The 27,593-nt window shown below is 33.5% G+C and overlaps 1 protein-coding gene across 5 annotated transcripts in view; it reads left to right on the top strand.

Annotated features, from left to right (window-relative positions):
* LOC139966046 (uncharacterized) overlaps positions 1 to 27,593 on the top strand; it is a 78,033-nt gene that overhangs the window by 29,185 nt on the left and 21,255 nt on the right. For all 5 annotated transcript variants that reach the window (XR_011792426.1, XR_011792424.1, XR_011792425.1 and 2 more), the window contains 4 exons: positions 600 to 1,591; positions 18,374 to 18,516; positions 19,456 to 19,621; positions 25,614 to 25,702. Coding sequence is in view for 2 of the 5 variants with exons in the window: in XM_071968684.1 (XP_071824785.1) it covers positions 600 to 1,591; positions 18,374 to 18,516; positions 19,456 to 19,621; positions 25,614 to 25,702 (1,390 nt within the window). In the remaining 3 variants the exon portion in view is untranslated. The remainder of the gene's footprint in view (positions 1 to 599; positions 1,592 to 18,373; positions 18,517 to 19,455; positions 19,622 to 25,613; positions 25,703 to 27,593) is intronic.

The following is a 27,593-nucleotide window of genomic DNA, read 5'->3' as shown; positions in this document are numbered from 1 at the left end:
TAATTGTCTCTTCTGTCAACTAAATCTTGCTCAGCTGGTTCTGCAAGTTCAGTTTGACTTATTTTAATCCAATGCATTCAATATGCTTTTATATGCACTCTGTATTCACATTGAAGACCTGAAAACAATTATTGAAGAAGAAACTGATTGTTATTACCCTAATTTATTTTCTAAATGTTTGTTGAATGACAATATTAATTACAGTCATAATGAAAGTGCAGAAAAGTCCTGATACCTACAGAACTCAACAGTAGCTGACTTGTTTTATGCATCTTAAACTTCACTTTATTGAAAGTAACCCAAATTATAACATAGAACAAATGCACCTCCCCACCCCTTCCCTCCCCACCCCTTCCCTCCACTCCCCTCAAGAAAAATGACCAACAGGCACATTAAATATTTCTAACTCAATGACAACAATCTGTAATACAGTATTTAGCAGGTTAACTACAAAGGAATTCTCGACAAGAACAGAACAAAACCTGCATACTATGAAAGAGAAGACTTGTACTATTTCACACAGTAGTAATGAGCTCTGTATATTAAAAATGAAGCAGATTAGATTCACATTGATACATTTTGATATATTTGATTTATAGAAACGCTTGAACCTGAAAATACCCCCAGCCTAACACCGTTGACTGCAGATTTTGATGGAAGATCATCCAGGAACGATAAGAGGGACTGGAATGAGAGGAGAGAGGCAGAACGAGAGGAATCAGAGATCATGAAACAGGAAAAACCAGGGAATGATACTCAAGAGAAAGGTGCTTGTGAGGTTAAATCTTATGCCAGTGGAAGGAGTGTGTTAGATGATCACGAGACAGACTATGTGGTTAGGGATGAAAATAAAACAATGAATCCAAGTTTGATGACTGATAAGTCCACAGAAGATTGGAAATGTGTCCAAGAGACAGGAATGGTGGCCTTTGATAGAGAAAAACAAGAATGTGTTGTAGCAAGTAAAGATGAGCCTAGAGAGAATAAAATGTTGAATACTAGTGGGTGGGAAGATCCAGCTGCTGCCAATGTCTCTAATAGTTTACATAGTCCTGGTAAACACCTCAAGTTTGGTGATATGGAAAGCAGTAACCGCTGTGGTGGGAGAGGGAATCAAGGATTGATGAAGATTGAAGATGGAAGTTGGTATGTGGTGGATGAAGTAGAAGAGGGAGGAGAGGAGGGGGAGATGGGGTGGGGGGATGATTCATCATCACAGTGTCAAACCTGGGATGAGGTTGATGATACTAGAGCTCTTAGAGAACTCATTATGGAGAATGAAGAGAAGGAAATGGGAGCCTGTAGCAGTCAAAAGCAATTCAATATGGAGGGCCACCGACAAGATGAAATACATACAAGTTTTGTTCAGGCAGGTAGAAGACTGTCAGAGAATCATAAGATGATACAGACTGTCAATAGAGGATGTTGGAATGAGGAAGAAGTTAGCATCTCAGGAGTAGATACTGTGAGAAGTGATGTTAGTATTCAAACATCCATCTTGATACAGCCACCAGTCACAGCTAAAACTTTGGTGGATCATTCTACTGACTGTGCTGATCTAGTAGCAGTGACCGAAGCCACAGAGAATACAGTAAGTTGTTTACCAATTAAATCTCTCCTGCTGATCTCCAATCGTTAAGAAATTAAGATTATTAATTGTTAATTCTAAATTGTCATCATGGCAAAGGACCAAACGTACATCCAGGATAAATCATGTGTTTACTACTTTATATCATGCCTAGGAACTTTAAGATTAATCAGCTATGTTTACCATAACACAACCTCTCTCATTACTTGTATACCTATAGTGTGGAGGAGAAATGGTTGGGTCTGCTCGGATTCTTTGCGCTTTTTCAAACATACTGAGTACAAATCACACCAATTAACCTATTTTAACACCCTCATGTGTCCCCAACATTGGTATGACCTCATATCACATGATAAGCACATGTTGTATCTTGTCAAATGATTTTATTATTTATGATATTGCAGTTGTTCAAGCTGAGATAGCCTTATTATTTTTTTTCACCAAGTGAAACTTAATAATTGAATAATTAATTGCATCAAAGTTCAATGTTTTGTTACATGGACATCTACTTGTCACATGGTACTTGGAAGATGTGGCTATAATTTAGTATTTGAGATGTAAATCATCAAAACAATTGTCTAAAAATGTTAGGAATTCGAAAGTCCAGTTTGCATCCTGGGTGTCAACTTTTGGACCTTAAAGCAACGTAACCAAAGGAGGTGTCCTCTGTAAAGGTGAACAATACAAGATGTTGACATTTGAGCAACATGTACTATTCTAGTAGACACAACATCTACTTAGAATCTACTTGGTCTTAAAATAACTTCAGAATGGAGATATCTTGGTCTAACAGGATTATGTTGTTGGTGGTTTTACTACATGTTTTACAGGGTCAGTATACAAGTGATATGCAATGTGTCTCAAAATTAGGGTGCACAGTATGTGTAGCTTAATAACACTTTAGTATGTGTGTATATATAGCTTATTAACATGTTGGGGTGTATAGATACATATATAGCTTATGAGTACATCGGTGTGTGTATGCATATTAGGCCTGAGTCGGGTAGCAAAAAATCGGAACCGGGTACCCGTTATCAGTATCCGGCCGGGTAACAGGTACAACCTCCGGACCAAATATTGAATATAAAATGTTCAATGTACATAAATGGCAGATCACTATGCCACCTACAGTACTGATTTCGCTTAACTCCCGTTGAAAAAAAAACAACAATCGATAACAAAAGTCGAAAATCGATAAAAAAAGTTGAAAATCGATAAAAAACGAATAATTTCGTTGACAAGATTTAGACTACTGCGGGCACGGTTGTCAACGAAGTTTCAACGAAATTTCCACGAAAGTTATCGCGATCAAAAACTGCAAAGGCAATTCTAGACATATCAAGGTTGTGACTTGCGTTGAATCCTTAGTGTAACTACAGCCGTTTTCAGACTATACCAGAAGTTGCCGAGGAATATTACAAACGTTGCAAAAGTTTGATTGTATATAAGACAGAGTAAGTTCTGTACTAGGTGTTTGAAAAATGATTTGGCTAGGATAATAAAAACTAGTCTTGGTCGATCGTAACAAGCACATTCTACGACTCTTAAGTTATAGGCTAGTATTAAACTAAGATAAGTTTAAGTTAACTCACCAAGGAACGCAGCGTCAGAAAAAAAAAAGAAAAAAAAAATATCCACAATGAAACAGTCGTAGCTGGATATCAAAGAGATATTTATTCCAATAAATTCCTGTGTTACTTGACGTACAACAGTACCGTTTACTACAGAACCGCACTCACTTTCAAACTTTTCTGAGAGCGCATTCCGTCCAAAAAATCTCCCCCCCCGGCTTCAATGCACGCAAAATAAAAAACATCCTGTTATTTTCCCCCCTAACCCAGCTACTGTAAGTTGCCCGCGAATGCAGATGGACTGCCCTGGTAATTAAGGTCGCAGCCTGGGTCTGGGCCACCTACAGTATGCTGCTTACATGTGCATTCCCTACCCTGGATATCCCCAGCGACCAAACTTTTTTGAGAGGCTTAGTCCAATCATAAACCTGGCTTTGTCAAATTCATGCCTACCATCCATTAATTAGCATTGTATTTATCTTCATGGGGGGTTTAGCACTGCAGAACCTTTGGCTGGCTGCCTCTAGAAGCAAACATTATTTTACCCCTACTGTTCGTAATGGAATGGATGTTACCTGTAACTAAGTTAATTGAAAACAAAATATTCATTCATATATATATAAGTAGAACAATCCAGCAGGGATAGAAAGTTTATCTTGAATGAACCAATCAGAAGTCGTGCTATTAATAAAACTTGAAAACACCTGGCCAGCAAGAGAGTTGCAAACAATTGTTTCCATGACTACTAAGAAAATAAAGCAGTGGCTTGGGGCCCACCGTTGGGGAAAAATCTGTGGAAAGTGAATATATTTTCATTGCTTATTTGAGTATTGTATATTGGGAAGAGCTGATCAAACATTACTGGGGAGGGCTTTCAACTGGCCTGACGGCATGTAAATTTAATTTAATGAGAAGGGGGTGTTTTTATGAGTCTCCCGGTATGCGTCACATGAGAAGTAAATGTTTTGTTTTTCGGTTTTATCATCGTTTTTCAAGTGGAACAGCTCATAAAATCATATCAAATGAAAATAATATATATTTGAATATCCTTCCTTAGTTTTACTAATCAGGAATGTTTGATAAGGCATGCAATGCATCATTCGAAAATGTAATTTTAAAGTAGAATTGAAAATGAACGACATAAAACAATATCTGTGAAGCGTGTGGAGCACAACTTTGAATATTTGTTGTGAAAGAAAACATAATGAACGATGTTTACTGAGTAAATAAATTTCGCGGAACTGGTATAGAGAAATTACGTACTGCAGCTTACGTCAGAGAAGCTCATAAATGACACAGGTGGATAGAGCGCATAAAAATTCGGTTTAGGAAATCCCTATTATAGTTATAAGCGATTTTGTGTTTTTGCGATATGGTTTTCAGTATATTTTCATTCAATAAGGTCGTTTTTTTGTGTGTGTTTAATTTTGTGTTATCTTGTTCGGAAATGATCCGAAATGAATGTAATAACTGTTTAGTTTTTCCACTTCTGGTATAAAATTATTCCATCAAAGTTAACATGAGTAACATGTCTCATGCCAAATCTATATTAAACAAAATAGAAAAAATAAAAAGAGAAAACGCCTTTTTGAAAAATGGAAGTGTCCTCGCAGAATGGGCGAGGCATCTTTATTTTGCTTGAAGTAACATGTTTTCGCTTGGAAACAAAGTTTCATACTTCAACTCTAATAAAAAACCAAATTTACATCTCTTAAAAATAATTTTTTTCGTAATCTGCAAGTTAACCAAGTTTATATGTCCATTCATTGTTATTTAAATGGTTAAACAGCACTTCAACTTATCTGGAAGGGTGCCTCATGGTACATAGCTTGTACTGCAACCTTGCAGACGGCCTGGCGAAGTTAAGACTTATGTTACTGTGTTTGGGGTTCACAGTTAGAAAACGTCCGCCATCAATTTTACTACATGTTTCTTTGAGTGTTACTACTCATGCACGCCTGAGAATGCTTAAGTAAATGTTCTTGCTTTAAACGACTGTACCAAAGTCTAATTGATACTAATAAACGAAGTTACGCGTTTTCCAACGTTTCGCGTAACCACATATTGACCTTCTATTTCGTTTAAAAAAGAATTTCAACGCATCGTTGAAAATTCCACGAAGGAAATGACTGGGATAACCAATCGTTAAATTCGGGGAATTTCGATAAAAATCAGGGAATTTCAATAAAAACGAAGAAATTCGGTTATTTTCCTTTTAACGAATTTCAACGGGAATCTCGCATCACCAAAGTTGCCAAGACAGGATTTCCAGTAATAAATTTCAGCTCTCAACTTGAATTTAACAGACATTACAGCTGTGACTGTGTAGCGATTCATCCCTAAACGATCGTATTTGGAATAAACGTTTAGTAAATAGCCACTTGCGATTATTTTTGTTTTGTTATCTCGTCTGTAATCCATGTTGACAAACTGTAAATTTCCTTGCCAGTCTTTCCTTTTATGAAATAAATGAATGAAAAACGTTATACAGTAACTATAACTATATGAGAGGAAATAACTTGCCATGGACAACCAGCGCTAGCTGCCTGATGACAACAAAGACACATGCACTCGACAAACTATGTTTGCGTAAATCCCCACAAATCTCAGACCAAATAGTAGCCTAATATCACAAAGAGTCAACATGGAAATCTAGCCTAACCATCTGTTTATTTGCTCAAATTGTAACGCAGTTAGCTGAAACTAGAACATCCATGGAATGCTTTCATTTATTGCTGCTATCTTCGACCACGTGGTAGCCTAACACCACACTAAGTCAATGGGGAAATCTAGCCTAACCATCTGTCTAGTTGCTCAAATTGTGATGCAGTTAGCTGGAACTAAAACATCCATGGAATACTTTCATTTATTGCTACTATCTTCGACCACATGGTAGCCTAACACCACACTAAGTCAATTGGGAAATTTTGCCTAACCATCGGTTTGCAAAAAAAAGAAAAGCATTCTTTGCCTACTGTAGCCTTGTTTACAACTTTCAATTAGTTGGAAGCCAGCAATTGTTTGGAAGGTTTCTGCTATGATTTGAAGATGGAATTTAGTATTTTACGTACACTGTTGCTGTTGCGATGGATTGAAGGTTTCAATTTTGAGTAGTTTTCACCAGTATAATATTTTCGCTTTTGGTGTTGAGTGATTTTATCCACACACGAAAAAGAATTATTAAGAATGGCTAAAACTTGAAATAGTAAGTAGTTAAAACAACCATCTACACAAGAAAGTTATTTCATGAAATTAATCTATCGTATTCGCGTGTCTTGATTAATCAAAACATGCAGTTACACCATTTTTTGTTCGGTGAAATGTTCGGTGGGGTATTGGGTATCTGGGAACCCGACTCAGGCAAATGCATATAGCTAATAACACATAGATGTGTGTATGTATATGGGCATTTACACAGTAAACCAACACGGTTGAAGCCTAAGACTTAACTTGCATGGGATTAAAAAAGTAAATGCACATTCTTGCCTCTTTTGTGTCATGTGTTATTGTTCTGTCTGATAATAGCAATAACTTTACACTGAGCGTTTCGATTTTTGTATATTTCCATTTGAAGTTCTATTTTGCGTTATTTTTGTAGTTGTCAAACGTGACACTGTGTTACCGTCTTTCTTTATGTCATCGAAATTATCTAGGGTTAAAATTTTGGATTCCTGTCATAGAGGAGATTTTCCCTGATAACACTGATAGAAAAATGAAAATTGCCATTAAAAAAAAAATGATACAACTCCCACAAAATATGGTTAATGGTCGTAACAGTGTATGTCAAGATGTAGGCCAAATTAAACAGATCAGTATTATCTGAGAGAAATCTCCCATGTTTAATACATGCAGTCATGCCCCACAGTGTACAGTAGCTTTAAGGTGATTGTAACTTCTGTGTTAATTGGAAACATAAACTGTGTGATTGTACCCTCGCAATGAAGTTGGCCTAGATTTCTTGGGCAACAAATGTATATATAGTAATTTTGTGATGACATCAGTTGCATTTGGTAGTATAGTGTAATTGATAGATGCATGTACTTACCAGAATATGTGTGTACAAGTCAGCTTGAAAACTGTACTGTAAACTTGTAGAAAAGTATATCTCCCTCCAACTGAGCCCAACAATCACTGTATCAAATCAGAAGACAATGTGATATATAATGACCAACATGTATGATGGAATACCTGAAAACTAAAAGACATAATCTGGTCCCATATGTGGTGTCCAAAGATTCAAAAGCTGAGCTTATCATTTTTCGTACAAACAGAATGGCCAACAAAGTGAAGGATACCAGCAGAACCTCACTTATTAGAAGCCTAGATTGTTGGAATCATGTAGAATAATTACCAAACTTTATTTTCTTTCATGAATTGAATGTGTATTTCTTACATGGCTTGGTCTGAGTGGCAATGTTCAGGTTTGGTATGTTTTCGATGTGCTTTGTTTTATCTATGGATTTATCAGCAGTTTTATTCGGCTGTCAAACTTCTTTTCGACAAGTAAAAAATCTCTTTATGTCAAAAACACAATATTTGCTGCTATACAATTTTTTTTAATGTGAAACATTGCAAATTGATCATAAAATCAATCTTAAATAATCATTTATCAATTTTAGGCCATAAAAAGCCTATTGTTTTATGGAACTCCCAATTTTGATTATTAACTACTCAGTTCACAAGTCAATGTTTATAAACAATGCATGCATGGGTGACTCTCAACAATAGCAAGGAATGTGAATGTGTACCTCATGATGTCTCCATTCTTAGAAGCTGTAGAAGCAGTATATGACCCAGGTCAACATGCACTCATGTTAACATTGATTATAGGAAGGATGTATTTATAAATGTGCACTCTTCTGGTAAACTCCAGTGTGCAAATTTATGAACCTTAAAGGAGTTTGGGGTTGCCTCAAGTTTAGTGAATATCCAATCTCTCCACAGTACTTTCCTTCTCAATAATTAAATGTGTCCAACATATGCATCAGGAAATTAAAACAATTGTGTAGTAAATGATTACAGTATGCTAATAAAAGAGATGGAACATCTGAACATAACCTGTAGATTTTCTATAGAACTTTATAAAGCCATACTTAAAACCACTTTGCCTAAAATTTCAGTTGGTGTTAGGCAAATAGATGCCTTTAAATGCTAATATATCGTGTAGTGGCACCCCTGAGTAATGTAGGTTTCAATTGTCATCAGGAGGACCACAAACCTCACACGTCTAAGGTTTGTAGGCTAATTTGGTTATAACCTGCCAGAGGATTATTTTACAGATGGGGCTGGAGTAAGGAAGTGCTTGACTGATATTTTTAAGTTGTTGTTGTCTAATCTAAACTTACAGTATGAGATTCATGTAGTGCAATTGACATGACAATGCCATGAAAAGTCTGTAACAAGTAGACAAATTTTATATTTCAGAAGAATATTTTATATACTTTTCAAGTTAACTAGGTCTCTTGTATAGAGCAGTTAGCCTGTAATCATCAGTGTTGTCCAAAATATGCAACAAATGTTAGACACATGTGTTAACTCTTGATCATGTTATTTCATCAAAACAAACATGAACATAAACTGCACTTTCTTCCTTTCACTTTTATGCTATAATTTAACAATAGAGTTTAATGTCTGCAATTATCTTGGAACACATCCAGGAAAGGGTCTATTTACCAAAGTGTTTAATAATAATAATAATAATTATTATTATTATTAATTCTCTTGGGAAACATCCAGGCAAGTGTCTATTTACAGTACCAAAGTGTTTGTAAGCTTCAGCATGCTACTGTACAGTGTTCCAGTAATACTAATGTCTGTCTATAGAGTAGTCAAACATAAAGCTCTGTGTGTGCTATGTTACATTGATTGTTCTCATACATACACATGGCGAAGAATCACAACCTTGTGGCTCCGTGTTCAATTGTCTGTAATGTATTTCATGTTTATTGTTTTATTTGATACAGGAATGTAGATCTGATCAATGTAAGAAGATACTTGCCTGTTGTCTGTTTATTGTTTTATTTGATACAGGAATGTAGATCTGATCAATGTAAGAAGATACTTGCCTGTTGTCTGTATATTGTTTTATTTGATACAGGAATGTAGATCTGATCAATGTAAGAAGATACTTGCCTGTTGTCTGATTATTGTTTTATTTGATACAGGAATGTAGATCTGATCAATGTAAGAAGATACTTGCCTGTTGTCTGATTATTGTTTTATTTGATACAGGAATGTAGATCTGATCAATGTAAGATACTGTACTTGCCTGTTGTCTGTTTATTGTTTTATTTGATACAGGAATGTAGATCTGATCAATGTAAGAAGATACTGTACTTGCCTGTTGTCTGTTTATTGTTTTATTTGATACAGGAATGTAGATCTGATCAATGTAAGAAGATACTGTACTTGCCTGTTGTCTGATTATTGTTTTATTTGATACAGGAATGTAGATCTGATCAATGTAAGAAGATACTTGCCTGTTGTCTGATTATTGTTTTATTTGATACAGGAATGTAGATCTGATCAATGTAAGAAGATACTTGCCTGTTGTCTGATTATTGTTTTATTTGATACAGGAATGTAGATCTGATCAATGTAAGAAGGTACTTGCCTGTTGTCTGATTATTGTTTTATTTGATACAGGAATGTAGATCTGATCAATGTAAGAAGATACTTGCCTGTTGTATGTTTATTGTTTTATTTGATACAGGAATGTAGATCTGATCAATGTAAGAAGATACTTGCCTGTTGTCTGTTTATTGTTTTATTTGATACAGGAATGTCGATCTGATCAATGTAAGAAGGTACTTGCCTGTTGTCTGATTATTGTTTTATTTGATACAGGAATGTAGATCTGATCAATGTAAGAAGATACTTGCCTGTTGTCTGTTTATTGTTTTATTTGATACAGGAATGTAGATCTGATCAATGTAAGAAGATACTGTACTTGCCTGTTGTCTGATTATTGTTTTATTTGATACAGGAATGTAGATCTGATCAATGTAAGAAGATACTGTACTTGCCTGTTGTCTGATTATTGTTTTATTTGATACAGGAATGTAGATCTGATCAATGTAAGAAGATACTTGCCTGTTGTCTGATTATTGTTTTATTTGATACAGGAATGTAGATCTGATCAATGTAAGAAGGTACTTGCCTGTTGTCTGATTATTGTTTTATTTGATACAGGAATGTAGATCTGATCATTGTAAGAAGATACTTGCCTGTTGTCTGTTTATTGTTTTATTTGATACAGGAATGTAGATCTGATCAATGTAAGAAGATACTTGCCTGTTGTCTGTTGATTGTTTTATTTGATACAGGAATGTAGATCTGATCAATGTAAGAAGATATTGCCTGTTGTATGTTTATTGTTTTATTTGATACAGGAATGTAGATCTGATCAATGTAAGAAGATACTTGCCTGTTGTCTGATTATTGTTTTATTTGATACAGGAATGTAGATCTGATCAATGTAAGAAGATACTTGCCTGTTGTCTGATTATTGTTTTATTTGATACAGGAATGTAGATCTGATCAATGTAAGAAGGTACTTGCCTGTTGTCTGTTTATTGTTTTATTTGATACAGGAATGTAGATCTGATCAATGTAAGAAGATATTGCCTGTTGTATGTTTATTGTTTTATTTGATACAGGAATGTAGATCTGATCAATGTAAGAAGATACTTGCCTGTTGTCTGATTATTGTTTTATTTGATACAGGAATGTAGATCTGATCAATGTAAGAAGATACTTGCCTGTTGTCTGATTATTGTTTTATTTGATACAGGAATGTAGATCTGATCAATGTAAGAAGATACTTGCCTGTTGTCTGATTATTGTTTTATTTGATACAGGAATGTAGATCTGATCAATGTAAGAAGATACTTGCCTGTTGTCTGTTTATTGTTTGATTTGATACAGGAATGTAGATCTGATCAATGTAAGAAGATACTTGCCTGTTGTCTGTTTATTGTTTTATTTGATACAGGAATGTAGATCTGATCAATGTAAGAAGATACTGTACTTGCCTGTTGTCTGTTTATTGTTTTATTTGATACAGGAATGTAGATCTGATCAATGTAAGAAGATACTTGCCTGTTGTCTGATTATTGTTTTATTTGATACAGGAATGTAGATCTGATCAATGTAAGAAGATACTTGCCTGTTGTCTGATTATTGTTTTATTTGATACAGGAATGTAGATCTGATCAATGTAAGAAGATACTTGCCTGTTGTCTGATTATTGTTTTATTTGATACAGGAATGTAGATCTGATCAATGTAAGAAGATACTGTACTTGCCTGTTGTATGTTTATTGTTTTATTTGATACAGGAATGTAGGTCTGATCAATGTAAGAAGATACTTGCCTGTTGTCTGATTATTGTTTTATTTGATACAGGAATGTCGATCTGATCAATGTAAGAAGATACTTGCCTGTTGTCTGTTTATTGTTTTATTTGATACAGGAATGTAGATCTGATCAATGTAAGAAGATACTTGCCTGTTGTCTGTTTATTGTTTTATTTGATACAGGAATGTCGATCTGATCAATGTAAGAAGGTACTTGCCTGTTGTCTGATTATTGTTTTATTTGATACAGGAATGTAGATCTGATCAATGTAAGAAGATACTTGCCTGTTGTCTGTTTATTGTTTTATTTGATACAGGAATGTAGATCTGATCAATGTAAGAAGGTACTTGCCTGTTGTCTGATTATTGTTTTATTTGATACAGGAATGTAGATCTGATCAATGTAAGAAGATACTTGCCTGTTGTCTGTTTATTGTTTTATTTGATACAGGAATGTAGATCTGATCAATGTAAGAAGATACTTGCCTGTTGTCTGTTTATTGTTTTATTTGATACAGGAATGTAGATCTGATCAATGTAAGAAGATATTGCCTGTTGTATGTTTATTGTTTTATTTGATACAGGAATGTAGATCTGATCAATGTAAGAAGATACTTGCCTGTTGTCTGATTATTGTTTTATTTGATACAGGAATGTAGATCTGATCAATGTAAGAAGATACTTGCCTGTTGTCTGATTATTGTTTTATTTGATACAGGAATGTAGATCTGATCAATGTAAGAAGATACTTGCCTGTTGTCTGATTATTGTTTTATTTGATACAGGAATGTAGATCTGATCAATGTAAGAAGATACTTGCCTGTTGTCTGTTTATTGTTTTATTTGATACAGGAATGTAGATCTGATCAATGTAAGAAGATATTGCCTGTTGTATGTTTGTTTTATTTGATACAGGAATGTAGATCTGATCAATGTAAGAAGATACTTGCCTGTTGTCTGATTATTGTTTTATTTGATACAGGAATGTAGATCTGATCAATGTAAGAAGATACTTGCCTGTTGTCTGATTATTGTTTTATTTGATACAGGAATGTAGATCTGATCAATGTAAGAAGATACTTGCCTGTTGTCTGATTATTGTTTTATTTGATACAGGAATGTAGATCTGATCAATGTAAGAAGATACTTGCCTGTTGTCTGATTATTGTTTTATTTGATACAGGAATGTAGATCTGATCAATGTAAGAAGATACTTGCCTGTTGTCTGATTATTGTTTTATTTGATACAGGAATGTAGATCTGATCAATGAAAGAAGATACTTGCCTGTTGTCTGTTTATTGTTTTATTTGATACAGGAATGTAGATCTGATCAATGTAAGAAGATACTTGCCTGTTGTATGTTTATTGTTTTATTTGATACAGGAATGTAGATCTGATCAATGAAAGAAGATACTTGCCTGTTGTCTGATTATTGTTTTATTTGATACAGGAATGTAGATCTGATCAATGTAAGAAGATACTTGCCTGTTGTCTGATTATTGTTTTATTTGATACAGGAATGTAGATCTGATCAATGTAAGAAGATACTTGCCTGTTGTCTGTTTATTGTTTTATTTGATACAGGAATGTCGATCTGATCAATGTAAGAAGGTACTTGCCTGTTGTCTGATTATTGTTTTATTTGATACAGGAATGTAGATCTGATCAATGTAAGAAGATACTTGCCTGTTGTCTGTTTATTGTTTTATTTGATACAGGAATGTAGATCTGATCAATGTAAGAAGATACTGTACTTGCCTGTTGTCTGATTATTGTTTTATTTGATACAGGAATGTAGATCTGATCAATGTAAGAAGATACTTGCCTGTTGTCTGATTATTGTTTTATTTGATACAGGAATGTAGATCTGATCAATGTAAGAAGGTACTTGCCTGTTGTCTGATTATTGTTTTATTTGATACAGGAATGTAGATCTGATCATTGTAAGAAGATACTTGCCTGTTGTCTGTTTATTGTTTTATTTGATACAGGAATGTAGATCTGATCAATGTAAGAAGATACTTGCCTGTTGTCTGTTTATTGTTTTATTTGATACAGGAATGTAGATCTGATCAATGTAAGAAGATATTGCCTGTTGTATGTTTATTGTTTTATTTGATACAGGAATGTAGATCTGATCAATGTAAGAAGATACTTGCCTGTTGTCTGATTATTGTTTTATTTGATACAGGAATGTAGATCTGATCAATGTAAGAAGATACTTGCCTGTTGTCTGATTATTGTTTTATTTGATACAGGAATGTAGATCTGATCAATGTAAGAAGGTACTTGCCTGTTGTCTGTTTATTGTTTTATTTGATACAGGAATGTAGATCTGATCAATGTAAGAAGATATTGCCTGTTGTATGTTTATTGTTTTATTTGATACAGGAATGTAGATCTGATCAATGTAAGAAGATACTTGCCTGTTGTCTGATTATTGTTTTATTTGATACAGGAATGTAGATCTGATCAATGTAAGAAGATACTTGCCTGTTGTCTGATTATTGTTTTATTTGATACAGGAATGTAGATCTGATCAATGTAAGAAGATACTTGCCTGTTGTCTGATTATTGTTTTATTTGATACAGGAATGTAGATCTGATCAATGTAAGAAGATACTTGCCTGTTGTCTGTTTATTGTTTTATTTGATACAGGAATGTAGATCTGATCAATGTAAGAAGATACTTGCCTGTTGTCTGTTTATTGTTTTATTTGATACAGGAATGTAGATCTGATCAATGTAAGAAGATACTGTACTTGCCTGTTGTCTGTTTATTGTTTTATTTGATACAGGAATGTAGATCTGATCAATGTAAGAAGATACTTGCCTGTTGTCTGATTATTGTTTTATTTGATACAGGAATGTAGATCTGATCAATGTAAGAAGATACTTGCCTGTTGTCTGATTATTGTTTTATTTGATACAGGAATATAGATCTGATCAATGTAAGAAGATACTTGCCTGTTGTCTGATTATTGTTTTATTTGATACAGGAATGTAGATCTGATCAATGTAAGAAGATACTGTACTTGCCTGTTGTATGTTTATTGTTTTATTTGATACAGGAATGTAGGTCTGATCAATGTAAGAAGATACTTGCCTGTTGTCTGATTATTGTTTTATTTGATACAGGAATGTCGATCTGATCAATGTAAGAAGATACTTGCCTGTTGTCTGTTTATTGTTTTATTTGATACAGGAATGTAGATCTGATCAATGTAAGAAGATACTTGCCTGTTGTCTGTTTATTGTTTTATTTGATACAGGAATGTCGATCTGATCAATGTAAGAAGGTACTTGCCTGTTGTCTGATTATTGTTTTATTTGATACAGGAATGTAGATCTGATCAATGTAAGAAGATACTTGCCTGTTGTCTGTTTATTGTTTTATTTGATACAGGAATGTAGATCTGATCAATGTAAGAAGGTACTTGCCTGTTGTCTGATTATTGTTTTATTTGATACAGGAATGTAGATCTGATCAATGTAAGAAGATACTTGCCTGTTGTCTGTTTATTGTTTTATTTGATACAGGAATGTAGATCTGATCAATGTAAGAAGATACTTGCCTGTTGTCTGTTTATTGTTTTATTTGATACAGGAATGTAGATCTGATCAATGTAAGAAGATATTGCCTGTTGTATGTTTATTGTTTTATTTGATACAGGAATGTAGATCTGATCAATGTAAGAAGATACTTGCCTGTTGTCTGATTATTGTTTTATTTGATACAGGAATGTAGATCTGATCAATGTAAGAAGATACTTGCCTGTTGTCTGATTATTGTTTTATTTGATACAGGAATGTAGATCTGATCAATGTAAGAAGATACTTGCCTGTTGTCTGATTATTGTTTTATTTGATACAGGAATGTAGATCTGATCAATGTAAGAAGATACTTGCCTGTTGTCTGTTTATTGTTTTATTTGATACAGGAATGTAGATCTGATCAATGTAAGAAGATACTTGCCTGTTGTCTGATTATTGTTTTATTTGATACAGGAATGTAGATCTGATCAATGTAAGAAGATACTGTACTTGCCTGTTGTATGTTTATTGTTTTATTTGATACAGGAATGTAGGTCTGATCAATGTAAGAAGATACTTGCCTGTTGTCTGATTATTGTTTTATTTGATACAGGAATGTCGATCTGATCAATGTAAGAAGATACTTGCCTGTTGTCTGTTTATTGTTTTATTTGATACAGGAATGTAGATCTGATCAATGTAAGAAGATACTTGCCTGTTGTCTGTTTATTGTTTTATTTGATACAGGAATGTCGATCTGATCAATGTAAGAAGGTACTTGCCTGTTGTCTGATTATTGTTTTATTTGATACAGGAATGTAGATCTGATCAATGTAAGAAGATACTTGCCTGTTGTCTGTTTATTGTTTTATTTGATACAGGAATGTAGATCTGATCAATGTAAGAAGGTACTTGCCTGTTGTCTGATTATTGTTTTATTTGATACAGGAATGTAGATCTGATCAATGTAAGAAGATACTTGCCTGTTGTCTGTTTATTGTTTTATTTGATACAGGAATGTAGATCTGATCAATGTAAGAAGATACTTGCCTGTTGTCTGTTTATTGTTTTATTTGATACAGGAATGTAGATCTGATCAATGTAAGAAGATATTGCCTGTTGTATGTTTATTGTTTTATTTGATACAGGAATGTAGATCTGATCAATGTAAGAAGATACTTGCCTGTTGTCTGATTATTGTTTTATTTGATACAGGAATGTAGATCTGATCAATGTAAGAAGATACTTGCCTGTTGTCTGATTATTGTTTTATTTGATACAGGAATGTAGATCTGATCAATGTAAGAAGATACTTGCCTGTTGTCTGATTATTGTTTTATTTGATACAGGAATGTAGATCTGATCAATGTAAGAAGATACTTGCCTGTTGTCTGTTTATTGTTTTATTTGATACAGGAATGTAGATCTGATCAATGTAAGAAGATACTTGCCTGTTGTCTGATTATTGTTTTATTTGATACAGGAATGTAGATCTGATCAATGTAAGAAGATACTTGCCTGTTGTCTGTTTATTGTTTTATTTGATACAGGAATGTCGATCTGATCAATGTAAGAAGGTACTTGCCTGTTGTCTGATTATTGTTTTATTTGATACAGGAATGTAGATCTGATCAATGTAAGAAGATACTTGCCTGTTGTCTGTTTATTGTTTTATTTGATACAGGAATGTAGATCTGATCAATGTAAGAAGATACTGTACTTGCCTGTTGTCTGATTATTGTTTTATTTGATACAGGAATGTAGATCTGATCAATGTAAGAAGATACTTGCCTGTTGTCTGTTTATTGTTTTATTTGATACAGGAATGTAGATCTGATCAATGTAAGAAGATACTTGCCTGTTTTCTGTTAATTGTTTTATTTGATACAGGAATGTAGATCTGATCAATGTAAGAAGATACTTGCCTGTTGTCTGTTTATTGTTTTATTTGATACAGGAATGTAGATCTGATCAATGTAAGAAGATACTTGCCTGTTGTCTGATTATTGTTTTATTTGATACAGGAATGTAGATCTGATCAATGTAAGAAGATACTGTACTTGCCTGTTGTCTGTTTATTGTTTTATTTGATACAGGAATGTAGATCTGATCAATGTAAGAAGATACTGTACTTGCCTGTTGTCTGATTATTGTTTTTATTTGATACAGGAATGTAGATCTGATCAATGTAAGAAGATACTTGCCTGTTGTATGTTTATTGTTTTATTTGATACAGGAATGTAGATCTGATCAATGTAAGAAGATACTTGCCTGTTGTCTGATTATTGTTTTATTTGATACAGGAATGTAGATCTGATCAATGTAAGAAGATACTGTACTTGCCTGTTGTATGTTTATTGTTTTATTTGATACAGGAATGTAGGTCTGATCAATGTAAGAAGATACTTGCCTGTTGTCTGATTATTGTTTTATTTGATACAGGAATGTCAATCTGATCAATGTAAGAAGATACTTGCCTGTTGTATGTTTATTGTTTTATTTGATACAGGAATGTAGATCTGATCAATGTAAGAAGGTACTTGCCTGTTGTCTGTTTATTGTTTCATTTGATACAGGAATGTAGATCTGATCAATGTAAGAAGATACTTGCCTGTTGTCTGATTATTGTTTTATTTGATACAGGAATGTAGATCTGATCAATGTAAGAAGGTACTTGCCTGTTGTCTGTTTATTGTTTCATTTGATACAGGAATGTAGGTCTGATCAATGTAAGAAGATACTTGCCTGTTGTCTGATTATTGTTTTATTTGATACAGGAATGTAGGTCTGATCAATGTAAGAAGATACTGTACTTGCCTGTTGTCTGATTATTGTTTTATTTGATACAGGAATGTAGATCTGATCAATGTAAGAAGATACTTGCCTGTTGTATGTTTATTGTTTTATTTGATACAGGAATGTAGATCTGATCAATGTAAGAAGGTACTTGCCTGTTGTCTGATTATTGTTTTATTTGATACAGGAATGTAGGTCTGATCAATGTAAGAAGATACTTGCCTGTTGTCTGATTATTGTTTTATTTGATGCAGGAATGTAGATCTGATCAATGTAAGAAGATACTGTACTTGTCTGTTGTATGTTTATTGTTTTATTTGATACAGGAATGTAGGTCTGATCAATGTAAGAAGATACTTGCCTGTTGTCTGATTATTGTTTTATTTGATACAGGAATGTCGATCTGATCAATGTAAGAAGATACTTGCCTGTTGTCTGTTTATTGTTTTATTTGATACAGGAATGTAGATCTGATCAATGTAAGAAGGTACTTGCCTGTTGTCTGTTTATTGTTTTATTTGATACAGGAATGTAGATCTGATCAGTGTAAGAAGATGCTTGCCTGTTGTCAGTCAGATCTACTAAAGGTAACCTTGGAGCAGAGAGAGGCAGATGCCCATCTTTCTCATGTAACATCTAAACTCAAACATGTTGAGGAGGAAAACAGGAGGTAAGCAACATGTACTTCTACCAGGACCCATGCAACACCTTCTCTTGTGTTCTTCCTTTGTCATAGGGTAGTAGTGCAGGTACAACACTAAGCAATAATGAACAAATGTTTTGTGGTCAAACCTATTTATCTATTTTATTATGATCTCTGTCAAATATAAAACAGGTCCAGCTCTGTTGTACAGAAACATGGCTATTTGTCCACCTGTGTGTACCCTAAGACACTTAAATATCAGATATCCTATAAAGATGAATTTTGACAGAAGTTCAGTTTTTATATCATGATTCAAGGAGTCTGGGACTGACAGCAGTGTTTTGCAGTGATCTGCAACATTTCAAAATTAATTTAGAAAGTCATCCTTTAAACTGTAGATATAAATTGGTTTTTCAAAGTTATTTTGTTTGTTCTTTCTGAAGTCACAGCATGATATTCTGTCATATATGGTCAGAAGTGACAATTTATTAAGAGTGCAGGGCATCAAAATGTCTGAATAAATCCTTAAAGTGGAGGCATTGTTCAACATTGTTTCTTTCTTTCTTTTGCTATGCTATCAGGTTAAACATGCACAGCAGCTCTTCAAATGTAATTGCTGCTTTGTTATATATGTCTGAGATTAAAATCCATTTTAATATATGCATCTCATATTTAGGGCATGATTCTTAAATAATATATTCACAGTCCTCCTTCCTCTGCCATTGTTTAGAGCCTCCTCATTAAAAGTCATCTCTTTATATTTTTGTTGCAAATCAATACTAAATGATACCTTAATACCATTGGTTTTCCATTTTGTTGTCCCTATTTTATATATTAAGTGACTGTTGTCTTTTTGTTTTTGTGTGTGTGTGTGTTTGGGGGGGGGGGGGGGGGGTTACATAGAAATCTTGTCCAATCAGTTCCTTGCCAAGCCCCAGATTATTTATGCTATTTCTGTATTTTTAGACTGAAAGATGAACTTTCATCTGTCATTACGGACTTAATTAAACAGCAGCAGAAACCCAAAACAGAGGAAAAGACTACTGCTACTGAAATCAACTATGACATGGTCAAGATGTTACAGAGAAGTCTGTCAGAAGCTAAGCAGAATCTTCTCCATTGTAACCTAAAGGTAATTTCAAGATCATCCTCTTGTATGTTCCTGTTGTATGTTTGTTACTTCATAGACTTTGAACATACCAATTATATGTTATTAGGACACTCTTCAATGGTTGCTAACCATTGTAAGCATTGGCCACAACTTACATTCATGTTCCAGTGATGACCATGTTGATAGAATTAGCATATGAATAGAAACAGAAGAAAAATGATGTTTTATTATTTGATTTATTCTTCTAGGGCTAGAAAGAAACACAACTGTGCATGTCATTTGAAAGCATACTCTATGTTTGATTCCTTGCCAAAGTTTATTCCAGGAATATATTCCATGCTGAAGGAGAGTGTGTATATTTATTTATGTATGTATGTATGTATGTAACCCCCTTGGCCTTTAAACACGTTACTCAAAAAGCATATTATGCAATAACTTCATGCTCAAGTGGTATGAGCATATATATTTTAATGAGCACAAGATTCCTATCGTTTTTGGTAGATATCAAGTTCATTTGAGGTCAACACAGGGCAAAATCTGAAAACAACATAATAACATGATAACTCTCTAAGTAAAGCTTGGATAAAAACCATATCTAAATGCAGGTCTGCTGTAGTGAGTATTAGAATATTATTTTTTGAAAAGGTCATATGGTGTCAATACAGGTCACACTTTTTAAAAACAGTACCTTCAAAACTGATGCTTGGATGTAAAATGAGGGCAAGAACCCAGCTGACCATGAAAATTCAGCATTGGTCAATACTTGATATCTACCAAATGTACTACCACATTTCATGGATAAATCAACAAGAAGATAACGATAAGAAAACAAAGATTCTGAAGAACCTCTGCCATCATATGAGATGACATTAAAACAACCATCTGTGATACACTTTAGGCTAGAGTAAGGAAGGGTGCAACTAGTCAAAATAGATGACATTAAAACAACCATCTGTGATACACTTTAGGCTAGACTAAGGAAGGGTGCAACTAGTCAAAATAGATGACATTAAAACAACCATCTGTGATACATTTTAGGCTAGAGTAAGGAAGGGTGCAACTAGTCAAAATAGATGACATTAAATCAACCATCTGTGATACACTTAAGGCTAGAGTAAGTAAGGGTGCAACTAGTCAAAATAGATGACATTAAATCAACCATCTGTGATACACTTTAGGCTAGAGTAAGGAAGGGTGCAACTAGTCAAAATAGATGACATTAAAACAACCATCTGTGATACACTTTAGGCTAGAGTAAGGAAGGGTGCAACTAGTCAAAATAGATGACATTAAAACAACCATCTGTGATACACTTTAGGCTAGAGTAAGGAAGGGTGCAACTAGTCAAAATAGATGACATTAAATCAACCATCTGTGATACACTTTAGGCTAGAGTAAGGAAGGGTGCAACTAGTCAAAATAGATGACATTAAATCAACCATCTGTGATACACTTTAGGCTAGAGTAAGGAAGGGTGCAACTAGTCAAAATAGATGACATTAAATCAACCATCTGTGATACACTTTAGGCTAGAGTAAGGAAGGGTGCAACTAGTCAAAATAGATGACATTAAAACAACCATCTGTGATACACTTTAGGCTAGAGTAAGGAAGGGTGCAACTAGTCAAAATAGATGACATTAAAACAACCATCTGTGATACACTTTAGGCTAGAGTAAGGAAGGGTGCAACTAGTCAAAATAGATGACATTAAATCAACCATCTGTGATACACTTTAGGCTAGAGTAAGGAAGGGTGCAACTAGTCAAAATAGATGACATTAAATCAACCATCTGTGATACACTTTAGGCTAGAGTAAGGAAGGGTGCAACTAGTCAAAATAGATGACATTAAAACAACCATCTGTGATACACTTTAGGCTAGAGTAAGGAAGGGTGCAACTAGTCAAAATAGCAATATAGATTACGTTAAAATATGTCCTCGCTTCTTGCCAAGTGTTTTTACAAATGTTACCATAGTAAACGTGTATACGAGACTGTCATCGAACTTTACCCTAGCTGACAGAGAACTGTGAAACATACTTCTTGAAATTCAAAAGGATAATCCAAGGTCCCATATAGTCATTGTAGGAGACATCAACAGAGATACCATTCCGTTTCTACAGACAATGGGATATAGAAATTTTGTGGACTTTGTCACATATCCTCAAGCAAATTCCAAACTCGATGCTATGTTAGCGAAAGGCGAATATTACAAGGTTAAACCAGGGCCACCCATCTCAAGCTCCGACCATACCACTGTTCATATTTTACCAATTTTTACTGAAAAGCATAGGAAAAGTCAACCAAGGAAAACGAAATTGAAAGCTGATTTATAAAAGGACAAGACTGATATTTAACGAGACGCGTTAGGTACCACTGATTGGAACACTTTTAGAGAAAGCTCCAATAATATAGACGAACTTACTGAAGTGGTATCATTTTATATTAACTTTGTGAGCGACGTGTGTGTTCCAAAGAAGGCAACCCCATTAGCAACCCTTAGAAAACGGATTCCAGCTGATGCTGACATCAAACGATTGGAGAAAGAAAAGCGACATGCGATAGAGGTAAATGACCGAGTACTTAGAAAATAATACAGAGAGATATTAACAGATGCATACATCAGAATAGAACCACTGTTTTTCAGGAAGTAACTGCAGACTCTAAATCTCTGTGGGACCTACTTAGAACCGTACGATCGCCGGACAATGATGAAAAACATACTGTAAGCAGAGATATGGCAAATGAACTAAATGTTTATTTCGGACATTTCAATGACTCCTTATGCTTAGATGTACCCTTGTCTTTGCCTGAACGTACGAATAATGAAAACTTTAAATTTGAAGAAAGGAATGTTACAAAATGCCTTAAGTCTCTAAATAATGGTAAAGCTGGTGGCTCTGATAATACAGCTTGGTGGGTATATAAATTTTGTGAGGATGAACTATCAGGTATTTTTACAACTATTTTCAATAAATGTAGGGCACAATGTGAGATACCAGCTATGTGGAAAAATGCCATAATAGTCCCTATACCCAAAGTGTCAACCCCACGATCTGTAAATGAATTTAGACCAATTGATCTTGCCTGTATATTAAAGTTTTAATTGTATGCAGAAATTGATGTGCCTCAAATAACCCAAGCTATTGATCAATATGGAGATAGCAATCAATTTGCTTATAGGAAGGGGTTGTCATGTACTGATGCTGTTTTAACACTAATTCACAATATTGTCACAGTATTAAATAACAAAGATACTACTATATCTAAGGTCTTATTTCTTGATTTTTCCAGTGCTTTTAACACGGTTCTTCCAAATCGTTTAATCAAGGACATGCAAGGGTTCGTTGAAGAGCCATGGTTGTTACATTGGATATCAAATTTTATGAATGGCTGGTCTAGACAGATAAAATATTCCAAAGGTCTGACGGAAAAATCGAAAATAAATGTTGGTGTCCCTCAAGGCGGTCCTCTGTCGTCTCTACTGTTCACAATATATGCTGACGAAATACGATCTACTTCTAAATGTACTGTGGTGAAATATGCTGATGACACTGCTATAGTGTGCAGTATATCAAAGCGAACGCATCAGGCTGTCCAAGCAAGTTATAAAACTGCTGTATCAAATATTGTAGATCTTTGTGATGGGAAGAATCTAAGACTCAATCCAAAGAAAACTAAGGAAATGGTTTTTGAGAATATAAATATTAACATGAAGTTCTTGTATCATGTAAGTTAACTAAAATCTCAATTAAAGATGCAGAAGTAGAACGAACTCATCATTCAGTATATCTAGGTGTTTGTATTGATGATAAACTGAGTTTCACTGGTCAATTAAGCAGAATACTTAAACGGGTGTACTTCATAGTCTCAACTCTATCGTATATAGTTATATTTTCATGTTGATGTAAGGAAAAGAGTTTTCACTGCCAATATCTTACCACACCTAATATATGCTGTTTCTGCTTGGTATCACTTTTTACTAATAAAAGATAATAATAAGAGGATTATTACTTTTTTAAAGTATTGTTCTAGAATTTTTAATAAAAATTTAACTTTCTTATGAGTACTGTAAACAATGCTGCTAAAAATGAGTTCATTAGAAGTGTAAATTGCATACAGAGAAATGACAGACATTCTTTGCATACCGAACTTAACTCTCTACTTCGAGAAACTACTAGGTATAATTTAAGAATCAAAGCAATAACACCAAAATTCAGAATTAATGTGTATAGACATAGTTTTATTTAGTTGCTATTTATATACAAAATGGTAATCTGGATAATTTATTGTAGACAGCTGCACTTAATTTTTTGTTTTTTTTTTGTTTTTTTGTTTTTTTTTGTACACTAACATTTTAAAATAATTTCTTGTTACATACTCACTTTTAATGTCCTATTTATAAATATTTATATTTATACTGGAAATAAATAAATGAAAAAAAAAATTAAATGAAAAATTAAATCAACTATCTTGAAAACATAATTAGATAGATATGATCATAAAAGGTGATACTTTTTGACAGCTGTGGATTCACCTCAGGCATTTCATTTGCATTTTGAATGTTAAAGTTGTTTATTTATCTGTAGCATGAATGATATCTTAACTTGATTTGGCATGTTTGAGTAATTTATTTTCTTTGAAGGTATAGTTGACTTTGATTCCTTGTCAAAGGCAAAGAGAATCCATGTCATCTTGAATCATAAGTTACACAACCACTCAATTTATTTAATCATAAGTTACACAACCACTCAATTTATTTAATCATAAGTTACACAACCACTCAATTTATTTAATCATAAGTTACACAACCACTCAATTTATTTAATCATAAGTTACACAACCACTCAATTTATTTAATCATAAGTTACACAACCACTCAATTTATTTAATCATAAGTTACACAACCACTCAATTTATTGAATCATAAGTTACACAACCACTCAATTTATTGAATCATAAGTTACACAACCACTCAATTTATTTAATCATAAGTTACACAACCACTCAATTTATTTAATCATAAGTTACACAACCACTCAATTTATTTAATCATAAGTTACACAACCACTCAATTTATTGAATCATAAGTTACACAACCACTCAATTTATTGAATCATAAGTTACACAACCACTCAATTTATTTAATCATAAGTTACACAACCACTCAATTTATTTAATCATAAGTTACACAACCACTCAATTTATTTAATCATAAGTTACACAACCACTCAATTTATTTAATCATAAGTTACACAACCACTCAATTTATTTAATCATAAGTTACACAACCACTCAATTTATTTAATCATAAGTTACACAACCACTCAATTTATTTAATCATAAGTTACACAACCACTCAATTTATTTAATCATAAGTTACACAACCACTCAATTTATTTAATCATAAGTTACACAACCACTCAATTTATTTAATCATAAGTTACACAACCACTCAATTTATTTAATCATAAGTTACACAACCACTCAATTATTTTTTTAGTGTGTACTGTATTCAAGAACATATTGTTCTTAGTGGTTAAAGGTAATTTAAGGACACCAGAGGTAAAAAATCTGTAGTCATAAACATGTTGTTAATAATCAATAGGTAAGCTTGACTGAACTTAATACCTGGTATGAAGATTTATTAATAGAAATTACAAGAATCGTGTTAGTTTTGTTGAGGTCAAAGGTTATATGAGATCACCATAGGTCCTCAAAACCTTGTAAACACAATAATCCTAAAATTAAAGCTTGAATGAACATTTACTACATGTGCATCCACTTCAAAGTGTAGAAACATGTAATTTATCTGTCTTTTAATGTCACCAGAAGTCATGGATTGAAATTTTGTTAGCAACTAAAAAAGAAAGGTTGGGTGGACTTCATACTTTGTAAATTTACTTTATTATGTACAAAAATCCTATTTTTTATGTGAGGTCAAAGATCAGTTTAAAATCTTGATGCTCATTCTGTGTATTTATACTTTGTTATGTTTTTATTTTCCTGTAGAACATTGACTTACAGGCCAAACTAGCTCTCCAGTTGATCAGTCAAGCATATGAAGAGTCTGAAATCATCTACTCCATGAAGAGGCTAAGGTAATATTGTGATCTGTGTTTGATGGGGTAGGAATATTCACAATCTAATGCCTGGGTATGCTCTATAAAATGGAGTAAGAAAATAAGTATCAGAAAATATCACGATCCAATTCTGTTATAGTCATATAATGTATGTTATTTGTTTGAACCAGTTTGAGTAAATTGTAAGAAGCAGGAATAGTGTTCAAATGTTTAGTGGCTGAAGAACAATTACTGAAAACGTTACCGTTTTGGTTTTGTTTGCAAATAGTGCTAGGTACATTTACATTACAAATGGACATAGCCAGCAGCCACAGTACCAAATATGAGAATATGTATTGAGCAGCCTCAGTTTAAAAGCACATTACAATACTTTTGAGAACACTGCTTTTGTTTTATGAGACTACTGGCTATGAGTGGAATATACAAGATACATGCACTGTTAAAGGGTTAATAACCAGCTGGGACTAATCTAAAATGCACCGAAGGACGTAAAACATCATGTAATTTGATGGCGGAATAGATTAGCTGATATATTTTTAGAGAGGCGGAAGGAAGTCTCAAATGTGTATTTGATGGTTTAAATGTAAGTTAAAGGAAATAGTTACTATATATGTCTGTCAGTCTGCTTTCAATGTCTGCAACTGTCTTCAAAGTTAACACTAAAGACTTACCATAATGATGTCATTTCCCATGTGATTACAAAGCAAGATAATCCTTACTTACCATAATAATGTCTTTTCCTGTGATTACAAAGATATGTCTTTTCCCATGTGATTAAAAAGATATGTCTATCCCCATGTGATTAAAAAGATGTCTTTTCCCACGTGATTAAAAAGATATGTCTTTTCCCATGTGATTAAAAAGATATGTCTATCCCCATGTGATTACAAAGATGTCTTTTCCCATGTGATTAAAAAGATATGTCTTTTCCCATGTGATTTCAAAGATATGTCTTTTCCCATGTGATTGCAAAGATATGTTTTTTCCCATGTGATTTCAAAGATATGTCTTTTCCCATGTGATTAAAAAGATATGTCTTTTCCCATGTGATTAAAAAGATATGTCTTTTCCCATGCGATTAAAAAGATATGTCTTTTCCCATGTGATTAAAAAGATGTCTTTTCCCTTGTGATTAAAAAGATATGTCTTTTCCCATGTGATTTCAAAGATATGTCTTTTCCCATGTGATTTCAAAGATATGTCTTTTCCCATGTGATTAAAAAGATATGTATTTTCCCATGTGATTAAAAAGCAAGATAATCCATTAATGCTAGAGCAAAATACAATACACTTTCTGGTTACTTATGATTGATATGAAATATTGCATTTGCTACTTGTCTTGATCCCTCAAGTTAAGTGTAAAATAGATGTGTTCGCCTTCATTTGTGAATCATGAGGCAAAGGAAATTGACAATTTGGAGAATGAAGTTATAATTGTTGTTTTTCTAGCCTTTCTTAAAATAGCAGTCCCTCAGGATCTTGTAATAGTGGAAATTGCTGTAGCTGTTTATGGGTTTGAAACTTTTAGCACTTAAAAATAATAGTCGTCTCTGTGGGGACACCTTATACCTTACAGCTGTTTGTATCTGCTTATAATACTGAAGGTGTGATTTTTGTAATGGCTAAGATAAGCTACCATCCGGAAATGTGGAATAATTTAGAAATTAAATTGGTTATATAAATTATCAGTTAGACTATTAATAGGTGACATTGTGGTTATCATTTTGTTATTATGTATTACAAATATTCTATTACTGCAGTGCTTGTGTGGTTATTTTATGTGTACTGGCTGTATTGAGTATTAGTAGAGTTTTACCTTTCTTGTATCTGCCCTACTTTCTGTTTTTGAATGTCACAGTGTGGTGTCGGAATAGTGTTATCACATACTGATGCCAAACACCAGCATGGA

Source organism: Apostichopus japonicus, chromosome 4 (assembly GCF_037975245.1).
Source record: "Apostichopus japonicus isolate 1M-3 chromosome 4, ASM3797524v1, whole genome shotgun sequence".
Taxonomy (NCBI): Eukaryota; Metazoa; Echinodermata; class Holothuroidea; order Aspidochirotida; family Stichopodidae; genus Apostichopus; species Apostichopus japonicus.
This window is presented reverse-complemented; position numbering and strand designations above follow the sequence as displayed.